We start from the raw sequence: 11,567 nt of genomic DNA, 5'->3' as shown, positions 1-11,567 counted from the left end.
CATCATTAAAGGCACTTCCGGTTGGCACAGGAAGCTATAAGTAAACCCATGTCTTGATTGACATAGAAACTTACAGAATCCTGAGTTTTAAGTCCTTACGTTAAGAATTGACTGATTTACACAGGGTTGAATGCACTATGTCTATCAAACTGCAGGCAGGTAATGGAAAAACACTTTTAGGTGATTTTAACCACTTCCGGTTGGTCCAGGAAGCCTAGAATCAACACAGGTAGACCTCATACTGGCCTGATGGACTGTTACCAAAGACAGGTTCATACGGCATTCATAACCCATATAGACTTCAGGTTGAATTTAGGGGTAAAGGCAATGTATTCCTATGGGGAGAGAAATCAATGCAAACTATTTGAAGTAAACACCTTCTTTAACTATTAAGGGTTAATGCCACACGGTCAACGTTAGGCTTGCACGGATCGGAAGGACCTTAGGAACGTACCTGAGGTCGAATTGTGCTTCTCACCCTAACGGTTCTCTCACTGTCACCCAAAAGCAAATGACGTTGTGGGGCAGGCTTCATTTTGGGCCTACTTTTCTAATGGTCGCTGCGCTCAGACCGAGCGAGCTACGGTCAAGCGGGGCGTCTCGTTGAACTCTGCACAGCCTGGAGACTATGGTGATGCCATTTTTTGTGTTGATTTCAGAATGCCATTTTGGTGATGGTCCCTCTCCGTTTAAACATATTGCTAATGTACAAAAGTCAACTAGCAAGTCAGTGTCCACCAGTCAATTAGATGTCATTCTGACACCAAACTGATACCAATTGACACCAAACCCACTTTTTCCAACTCATTTAGAAGCCAACTATCACATATGTCAGAGCAGGCCCATAATTCACAGCGCCATTAGTTTAAAACATAATAAAAACGTAAAACACATAGTTACGTTCTAGCTGCGGGTCCAGGTCAGACATTATGTGAAGGCCTATGTGAGGCGACCCCGAATCCCGAGTTTCGGCTCGATAGGTCCTTCGGTGCCCGAGTAAAACCCTAATTGGTGCTGAAAATCCACTTTTTCCATGCCTTGCTATGGGGTCCTTGAATGAGCTATCGGACCGAAACGTTGGGGTCCGTCTCTATGGGCCGAGCCGGTTCCAATGCACCTAGTCTTGTGTCTCTGAGACTTTTCTAAATGTCGCCATTTTCGTAATGGTCAAAATGAATTGAAATCATTGCAAATGTACGAGGCTATTTCTCGGTCCGAGAACCTTCTAGAGCCACCTAACTCACCACGCACTATCGACCCGAGGTCTAGAACAGGTTTCTAAAGTTTCGGAACTCTAGGTCTGACGGTTCTTTTTTAGCTCGAACAAAGCTAACTATTGGAGGCACTGTCTGTCTCTACAACCCCCAATACGTCCCTCCTTCCAAGTTGTGTGTCTGTGTGATTTAGTTTTCCTTTGAAATTTTATGGGAAAAATGACTGATTTACAGTTCATGGGGGTTGCCTGATCACACATATGAAGTTTTGGACAGATCTGACTTTTTTAACCCCTCGAAACAGCCCCTGAGACACCAATTAAGGCACTTCCGGTTGGCACAGGAAGCTATAAGTCAACACATATCCTCACTGGGCTATGCTTTTACAGAATCCTGTGTTTTAAGTCCTTACGTTAAGAATTGACTGATTTACACAGGGTTGAATGCACTATGTCTATCAAACTGCAGGCAGGTAATGGAAAAACACTTTTAGGGTGATTTTAACCACTTCCGGTTGGTCCAGGAAGCTTAGAATCAACACAGGTAGACCTCATACTGGCCTGATGGACTGTTACCAAAGACAGGTTCATACGGCATTCATAACCCATATAGACTTCAGGTTGAATTTAGGGGTAAAGGCAATGTATTCCTATGGGGAGAGAAATCAATGCAAACTTTTGAAGTAAACAACATCTTTTAACTATTAAGGGTTAATGCCACACTGTCAACGTTAGGCTTGCACGGATCGGAAGGACCTTAGGAACATACCTGAGGTCGAATTGTGCTTCTCACCCTAACGGTTCTCTCACTGTCACCCAAAAGCAAATGACGTTGTGGGGCAGGCTTCATTTTGGGCCTACTTTTCTAATGGTCGCTGCGCTCAGACCGAGCGAGCTACGGTCAAGCGGGATATCTCGTTGAACTCGGCACGGCCTAGACATTATGTTTATGCCATTGCCTGCTCTCTGTGTCTTTAAGAACCACACTTTTCACTCCATCCTTGCTGTGTGTGCGTGTGAGAGCTTTTCTTTGACATCTGCTGGGAGAAATGACTGATTTACAGTTCATGAGGGTTACCTAGTCACACATATGAAGTTTTGAAAAGATCTGACCTTTTTAACCCATGGAAACTGCCACTGTGACACCATTAAAGGCACTTCCGGTTGGCACAGGAAGCTATAAATAAACTCATATCATGATTGGGGTATGCCTTTACAGAATCCCGAGTTTTAAGTCTTTACGTTAAGAACTGAGTTATTTACGGAGGGTTTAGTGAGTGTGTGTTATTTCAGAAAATCATAGAAAATCACAGAAATCTCGCAGAGCTCCGCAGCACACTTTAAAAAGATTCGTAAGAACAACCTGCAACTGGATCTGTAACCGTTGAAAAAAAAACACCTATCCGTGAACATCACCAAGGTGTCGTTGTACGATTTCTCTTAAATGACGATAGATAAATGGCTGGTTCTTTTTTTTATTGACACCGGAGGCTCCTTGACTTTGACGTGAAGTGGAAAAATAATTTCTCTATTTTCATTTTGGACCTTTAATCCCAGATAAATGGCCATAACTCAAAAACCGTTGAGGCCTAGACGCCATCTTGTTCGGGGCCAACTGCCCATTATGCCGCCCTACGCTCACCGAGTTTCGGCTTCTAAATATTTTCAGTTTTCGAGATAAGGCCCCGTCGTGAATCGTGATGTTTTGTAGCAATAGCCATATGATTGCTTATGCCCTCTTGTGGGAATTTCCGGGACATGGGAAAAATGACATAAATCTTATTATTTTTGTAAACGGAAACCGAATGTCCGACAACGTTCATTTGATGACTTCCTGGTAGGTCCGGCCCTGCCGCTGCCCGACGCCGTCCGCGAATTTTACAAACGATTTCGGACGTCTAGTAAGGGACCGTACATTTGCAATATGGACTTTCTCACTAACCATACAGGTACTGCCGAATTCTTCCCTTAAGGTATGGTAGTGCACTACAGAGAGATTAGAGCCAAATTCCCTATGGGCACTGGTCAAGGTAGTGCACTACAGAGAGAACAGAGCCCTATTCCCTATGGGCCCTGGTAGTGCACTACAGAGAGAACAGAGCCCTATTCCCTATGGGCACTGGTCAAGGTAGTGCACTACAGAGAGAACAGAGCCCTATTCCCTATGGGCCCTGGTAGTGCACTACAGAGAGAACAGAGCCCTATTCCCTATGGGCACTGGTCAAGGTAGTGCACTACAGAGAGAACAGAGCCCTATTCCCTATGGGCACTGGTCAAGGTAGTGCACTACAGAGAGAATAGAGCCCTATTCCCTATGGGCCCTGGTCAAGGTAGTGCACTACAGAGAGAATAGAGCCCTATTCCCTATGAGCCCTGGTCAAGGTAGTGCACTACAGAGAGAACAGAGCCCTATTCCCTATGGGCCCTGGTACTGCACTACAGAGAGAATAGAGCCCTATTCCCTATGGGCCCTGGTCAAGGTAGTGCACTACAGAGAGAATAGAGCCCTATTCCCTATGGGCCCTGTTCAAGGTAGTGCACTACAGAGAGATTAGAGCCAAATTCCCTATGGGTCGTGGTCAAGGTAGTGCACTACAGAGAGAATAGAGCCCTATTCCCTATGGGCCCTGTTCAAGGTAGTGCACTACAGAGAGAATATAGCCCTATTCCCTATGGGCCCTGGTCAAGGTAGTGCACTACAGAGAGAACAGAGCCCTATTCCCTATGGGCCCTGGTAGTGCACTACAGAGAGAATAGAGCCCTATTCCCTATGGGCCCTGGTCAAGGTAGTGCACTACAGAGAGAACAGAGCCCTATTCCCTATGGGCCCTGGTAGTGCACTACAGAGAGAACAGAGCCCTATTCCCTATGGGCCCTGGTAGTGCACTACAGAGAGAATAGAGCCCTATTCCCTATGGGCACTGGTCAAGGTAGTGCACTACAGAGAGAACAGAGCCCTATTCCCTATGGGCCCTGGTCAAGGTAGTGCACTACAGAGAGAACAGGGTACCGTTTGGACTTACTGGAGTCCTGAAAGAAGATGTCATTGCCGTTGTAGGCGTTTCTCAGCTTGTTGGTCATCACTCTGAGTGTCATGATCTGTTGGCGAATCAGAGTGTCCGGTCTCGTGATGTCCACCGCCACCTCTGGGTTGTTCAGCTGGTTGGCGAGGCCGTCCTTTACCACGTCAGGAAAATACCTGAGGATGGATTACAACAACGCCGGTTAAGAAACATCTCTGAGGAAGACATGTCAAAAGACAATCACATTTCATTTGGCAGGAAATGATTCAATTATCTGGATTGTGTGGATCGTTCTCCAGCATTCAGAGAGCAGCTGTCGGTGGTCCTGAAGAGGTTCTCCAGCATTCAGAGAGCAGCTGTCGGTGGTCCTGAAGAGGTTCTCCAGCATTCAGAGAGCAGCTGTCGGTGGTCCTGAAGAGGTTCTCCAGCATTCAGAGAGCAGCTGTCGGTGGTCCTGAAGAGGTTCTCCATCACTCAGAGAGCAGCTGTCGGTGGTCCTGAAGAGGTTCTCCATCACTCAGAGAGCAGCTGTCGGTGGTCCTGAAGAGGTTCTCCAGCATTCAGAGAGCAGCTGTCGGTGGTCCTGAAGAGGTTCTCCAGCATTCAGAGAGTAGCTGTCGGTGGTCCTGAAGAGGTTCTCCATCACTCAGAGAGCAGCTGTCGGTGGTCCTGAAGAGGTTCTCCATCACTCAGAGAGCAGCTGTCAGTGGTCCTGAAGAGGTTCTCCATCACTCAGAGAGCAGCTGTCGGTGGTCCCGAGGAGGTTCTCCATCACTCAGAGAGCAGCTGTCGGTGGTCCCGAAGAGGTTCTCCATCACTCAGAGAGCAGCTGTCGGTGGTCCTGAGGAGGTTCTCCATCACTCAGAGAGCAGCTGTCGGTGGTCCCGAAGAGGTTCTCCATCACTCAGAGAGCAGCTGTCAGTGGTCCTGAAGAGGTTCTCCAGCATTCAGAGAGTAGCTGTCGGTGGTCCTGAAGAGGTTCTCCAGCACTCAGAGAGCAGCTGTCAGTGGTCCTGAAGAGGTTCTCCATCACTCAGAGAGCAGCTGTCGGTGGTCCTGAAGAGGTTCTCCATCACTCAGAGAGCAGCTGTCGGTGGTCCTGAAGAGGTTCTCCAGCACTCAGAGAGCAGCTGTCGGTGGTCCTGAGGAGGTTCTCCAGCATTCAGAGAGCAGCTGTCAGTGGTCCTGAAGAGGTTCTCCAGCATTCAGAGAGCAGCTGTCAGTGGTCCTGAAAAGGTTCTCTGCAACTGTGTGTTGGTCCCTCTCTCCCTAATCCAGTCCTCTACAGTTCTACTGGGTCCCTCTCTCCCTGATCCAGTCCTCTACAGTTCTACTGGGTCCTCTCTCCCTGATCCAGTCCTCTACAGTTCTGCTGGGTCCTCTCTCCCTGATCCAGTCCTCTACAGTTCTGCTGGGTCCTCCCTCCCTGATCCAGTCCTCTCCAGTTCTGCTGGGTCCTCTCTCCCTGATCCAGTCCTCTACAGTTCTGCTGGGTCCTCTCTCCCTGATCCAGTCCTCTACAGTTCTGCTGGGTCCTCCCTCCCTGATCCAGTCCTCTACAGTTCTGCTGGGTCCTCTCTCCCTGATCCAGTCCTCTACAGTTCTACTGGGTCCTCTCTTCCCTGATCCAGGCCTCTACAGTTCTACTGGGTCCTCTCTCCCTGATCCAGTCCTCTACAGTTCTACTGGGTCCTCTCTCCCCTGATCCAGTCCTCTACAGTTCTACTGGGTCCTCTCTCCCTGATCCAGTCCTCTACAGTTCTACTGGGTTCACCTCCCCTGATCCAGTCCTCTACAGTTCTACTGGGTCCTCTCTCCCTAATCCAGTCCTCTACAGTTCTACTGGGTCCTCTCTCCCTGATCCAGTCCTCTACAGTTCTACTGGGTCCTCTCTCCCTGATCCAGTCCTCTACAGTTCTGTTGGGTCCTCTCTCCCTGATCCAGTCCTCTACAGTTCTACTGGGTCCTCTCTCCCTGATCCAGTCCTCTACAGTTCTGTTGGGTCCTCTCTCCCTGATCCAGTCCTCTACAGTTCTACTGGGTCCTCTCTCCCTAATCCAGTCCTCTACAGTTCTACTGGGTCCTCTCTCCCTGATCCAGTCCTCTACAGTTCTACTGGGTCCTCTCTCCTGATCCAGTCCTCTACAGTTCTGCTGGGTCCTCTCCCCCTGATCCAGTCCTCTACAGTTCTAACAGACAGGCAGACAGACAGACAGACAGACTCTCTCTGGCTCAGTATTCAGTATGAGAGAAATGCGGCAGATGTCCATGTAGCAGGAAGTTGTGCTGTGGTGACCAGGGACTGTGCTGTGGTGACCAGGGACTGTGCTGTGGTGACCAGGGACTGTGATGTGGTGACCAGGGACTGTGCTGTGGTGACCAGGGACTGTGATGTGGTGACCAGGGACTGTGATGTGGTGACCAGGGACTGTGATGTGGTGACCAGGGACTGTGATGTGGTGACCAGGGACTGTGATGTGGTGACCAGGGACTGTGATGTGGTGACCAGGGACTGTGATGTGGTGACCAGGGACTGTGATGTGGTGACCAGGGACTGTGATGTGGTGACCAGGGACTGTGCTGTGGTGACCAGGGACTGTGATGTGGTGACCAGGGACTGTGATGTGGTGACCAGGGACTGTGATGTGGTGACCAGGGACTGTGATGTGGTGACCAGGGACTGTGATGTGGTGACCAGGGACTGTGATGTGGTGACCAGGGACTGTGATGTGGTGACCAGGGACTGTGCTGTGGTGTGTGAGGCCAAAAATGCCTCGACTGGCTGGGAGGGGGGGTGGGGTTGAGAGAGAGGGTGGTTCTGGCTTTCATTCCAAGCAGTTCTAAACACGTCAGTGTACAGTAATAGATGAGAACATCTCACCATATCCATAAAGTGTCAGAGATTGACAGGTAAACAGTACTGGTTCTCTCTTGTCCTGTACCAAGGACCATAGTACCATAGTTCTGGATCAGCTGAGGGTCTCCAGCACTGCTCAGACCTCATCAGACTGGCTGTAGGACTAGTTATTGTAGTTCTACAGGTGGATGAGCTGAGGGTCTCCAGCACTGTTCAGATCTCATCAGGCTAGTTGTAGGACTAGTTATTGTAGTTCTACAGGTGGATGAGCTGAGGGTCTCCAGCACTGTTCAGACCTCACCAGACTAGTTGTGGGACTAGTTAGTGTAGGTGCGTGATCTGAACACCTCTCACCTGGCCTTGGCGTGACTGTTCCAACACTGCTCTTCATCTGACTCGGTCAACTTGTCTTTAATACAGATCTCATCTGGCAGGTTGGACCAGAACCTTTTGGACTGCTTCAGCTTCTTCTTAATGTCTAGCACCTGCAGGAGAGGAGGGAGAGAGTAACATGGGAATGGGGTTCAAACATCCTGCTCACTTTCCCCCAAATCCACACGTTTTTCCAGAAATCGCTGTTGAAATATTCCGGGAATCAGGAGGGATGAAACAGGACATCTGGAATCCTCCAACCAGAGGGGTGAAACTACGACTGAATCGAGATCTATTGAGGGGTTTTCTAAAATTAGCCAGTTTCAGTTAGCTTCACATTCCAGCTCAGGCTTCATCCATACTAAGATGATGGATATTGCTCTTCCGCCTGTCGCTAACTCCAGCAGGTTTGTAACTGCGCATGTCGCACGTGGCTAATCGAATGCCTTAACTCTTCATTGAGACATGAAACACATCCAAAGGGATGAGTCAGTGCCACATTTGAATTTGTGCCAAAGTCAAAAATTAAAGAAAAGTTATATTTCAAATTCAGCAGGTTATGGTGTGAAATTAGTATTTCAGAAGTGGTCGTCTTTATCTTACGACATACCGTTAATGACCTCTTTATCTAATGACGTATCGTGTACCGTTAATGACCTCTTTATCTAATGAGGTATCGTTAATGACCTCTTTATCTTACGACATACCGTGTATCGTTAATGACCTCTTTATCTAATGACGTATCGTTAATGACCTCTTTATCTTACGATGTATCGTTAATGACCTCTTTATCTTACGACATACCGTTAATGCCCTCTTTATCTAATGACGTATCGTGTACCGTTAATGACCTCTTTATCTAATGAGGTATCGTTAATGACCTCTTTATCTAATGAGGTATCGTTAATGACCTCTTTATCTAATGAGGTATCGTTAATGACCTCTTTATCTAATGACGTATCGTTAATGACCTCTTTATCTAATGAGGTATCGTATCGTTAATGACCTCTTTATCTTACGACATACCGTTAATGACCTCTTTATCTAATGACGTATCGTGTACCGTTAATGACCTCTTTATCTAATGACGTATCGTGTACCGTTAATGACCTCTTTATCTAATGACGTATCGTTAATGACCTCTTTATCTAATGACGTATCGTTAATGACCTATTTATCTAATGAGGTATCGTTAATGACCTCTTTATCTAATGACGTATCGTTAATGACCTCTTTATCTAATGAGGGATCGTTAATGACCTCTTTATCTAATTACGTATCGTTAATGACCTCTTTATCTAATGAGGTATCGTTAATGACCTCTTTATCTAATTAGGTATCGTTAATGACCTCTTTATCTAATGATGTATCGTTAATGACCTCTTTATCTAATGAGGTATCGTTAATGACCTCTTTATCTAATGACGTATCGTTAATGACCTCTTTATCTAATGACGTATCGTTAATGACCTCTTTATCTAATGAGGTATCGTTAATGACCTCTTTATCTAATGAGGTATCGTTAATGACCTCTTTATCTAATGACGTATCGTTAATGACCTCTTTATCTAATGAGGTATCGTTAATGATCTCTTTATCTAATGACGTATCGTTAATGACCTCTTTATCTAATGAGGTATCGTTAATGACCTCTTTATCTAATGACGTATCGTTAATGACCTCTTTATCTAATGATGTATCGTATCGTTAATGACCTCTTTATCTAATGACGTATCGTTAATGACCTCTTTATCTAATGACGTATCGTTAATGACCTCTTTATCTAATGACGTATCGTTAATGACCTCTTTATCTAATGAGGTATCGTTAATGACCTCTTTATCTAATGACGTATCGTTAATGACCTCTTTATCTAATGACGTATCGTTAATGACCTCTTTATCTAATGACGTATCGTTAATGACCTCTTTATCTAATGACGTATCGTTAATGACCTCTTTATCTAATGACGTATCGTTAATGTCCTCTTATCTAATGATGTATCGTTAATGACCTCTTTATCTTACGTTGTATCGTTAATGACCTCTTTATCTAATGACGTATCGTTAATGCCCTCTTTATCTAATGAGGTATCGTGTACCGTTAATGACCTCTTTATCTAATGACGTATCGTGTACCGTTAATGACCTCTTTATCTAATGACGTATCGTTAATGACCTCTTTATCTAATGACGTATCGTTAATGACCTCTTTATCTAATGAGGTATCGTTAATGACCTCTTTATCTAATGACGTATCGTTAATGACCTCTTTATCTAATGAGGTATCGTTAATGACCTCTTTATCTAATGACGTATCGTTAATGACCTCTTTATCTAATGACGTATCGTTAATGACCTCTTTATCTAATGATGTATCGTTAATGACCTCTTTATCTAATGACGTATCGTTAATGACCTCTTTATCTAATGAGGTATCGTTAATGACCTCTTTATCTAATGACGTATCGTTAATGACCTCTTTATCTAATGACGTATCGTTAATGACCTCTTTATCTAATGACGTATCGTTAATGACCTCTTTATCTAATGAGGTATCGTTAATGACCTCTTTATCTAATGAGGTATCGTTAATGACCTCTTTATCTAATGACGTATCGTTAATGACCTCTTTATCTAATGAGGTATCGTTAATGATCTCTTTATCTAATGACGTATCGTTAATGACCTCTTTATCTAATGAGGTATCGTTAATGACCTCTTTATCTAATGACGTATCGTTAATGACCTCTTTATCTAATGATGTATCGTGTATCGTTAATGACCTCTTTATCTAATGACGTATCGTTAATGACCTCTTTATCTAATGAGGTATCGTTAATGACCTCTATCTAATGACGTATCGTTAATGACCTCTTTATCTAATGAGGTATCGTTAATGACCTCTTTATCTAATGACGTATCGTTAATGACCTCTTTATCTAATGACGTATCGTTAATGACCTCTTTATCTAATGACGTATCGTTAATGACCTCTTTATCTAATGACATATCGTTAATGACCTCTTTATCTAATGACGACGTATCGTTAATGTCGCCTTTATCTAATGATGTATCGTTAATGACCTCTTTATCTTACGTTGTATCGTTAATGACCTCTTTATCTAATGACGTATCGTTAATGACCTCTTTATCTAATGAGGTATCGTTAATGACCTCTTTATCTAATGAGGTATCGTTAATGACCTCTTTATCTAATGAGGTATCGTTAATGACCTCTTTATCTAATGAGGTATCGTTAATGACCTCTTTATCTAATGACGTATCGTTAATGACCTCTTTATCTTATGAGGTATCGTTAATGACCTCTTTATCTAATGACGTATCGTTAATGACCTCTTTATCTAATGAGGTATCGTTAATGACCTCTTTATCTAATGACGATCGTCCTCTTTATCTAATGACGTATCGTTAATGACCTCTTTATCTAATGACGTATCGTTAATGACCTCTTTATCTAATGACGTATCGTTAATGACCTCTTTATCTAATGAGGTATCGTTAATGACCTCTTTATCTAATGAGGTATCGTTAATGACCTCTTTATCTAATGACGTATCGTTAATGACCTCTTTATCTAATGACGTATCGTTAATGACCTCTTTATCTAATGACGTATCGTTAATGACCTCTTTATCTAATGAGGTATCGTTAATGACCTCTTTATCTAATGACGTATCGTTAATGACCTCTTTATCTAATGACGTATCGTGTATCGTTAATGACCTCTTTATCTAATGACGTATCGTTAATGACCTCTTTATCTAATGACGTATCGTTAATGACCTCTTTATCTAATGAGGTATCGTTAATGACCTCTTTATCTAATGACGTATCGTTAATGACCTCTTTATCTAATGAGGTATCGTTAATTACCTCTTTATCTAATGAGGTATCGTTAATGACCTCTTTATCTAATGACGTATCGTTAATGACCTCTTTATCTAATGAGGTATCGTTAATGATCTCTTTATCTAATGACGTATCGTTAATGACCTCTTTATCTAATGAGGTATCGTTAATGACCTCTTTATCTAATGAGGTATCGTTAATGACCTCTTTATCTAATGACGACGTTAATG

General features: G+C 44.2%; 1 protein-coding gene across 1 annotated transcript in view; it reads right to left on the bottom strand.

Annotated features, from left to right (window-relative positions):
• Window positions 1-3,779: 3,779 nt before the first annotated feature.
• Window positions 3,780-11,567, bottom strand: part of gpc6a (glypican 6a) — a gene marked incomplete at its 5' end in the record, with an annotated part of 506,463 nt that continues 498,675 nt past the window's right edge. Inside the window, 3 exons of the mRNA XM_052514225.1 lie at window positions 3,780-3,805; window positions 4,237-4,412; window positions 7,448-7,578. Coding sequence (XP_052370185.1) covers window positions 3,780-3,805; window positions 4,237-4,412; window positions 7,448-7,578 — 333 coding nt within the window. The remainder of the gene's footprint in view (window positions 3,806-4,236; window positions 4,413-7,447; window positions 7,579-11,567) is intronic.

This window comes from Oncorhynchus keta, unplaced genomic scaffold, assembly GCF_023373465.1.
Source record: "Oncorhynchus keta strain PuntledgeMale-10-30-2019 unplaced genomic scaffold, Oket_V2 Un_scaffold_1547_pilon_pilon, whole genome shotgun sequence".
In the NCBI taxonomy this organism is placed as follows: Eukaryota; Metazoa; Chordata; class Actinopteri; order Salmoniformes; family Salmonidae; genus Oncorhynchus; species Oncorhynchus keta.
The sequence above is the reverse complement of the archived record's forward strand: the minus strand, read 5'-3'. Positions and strand labels throughout refer to the sequence as shown.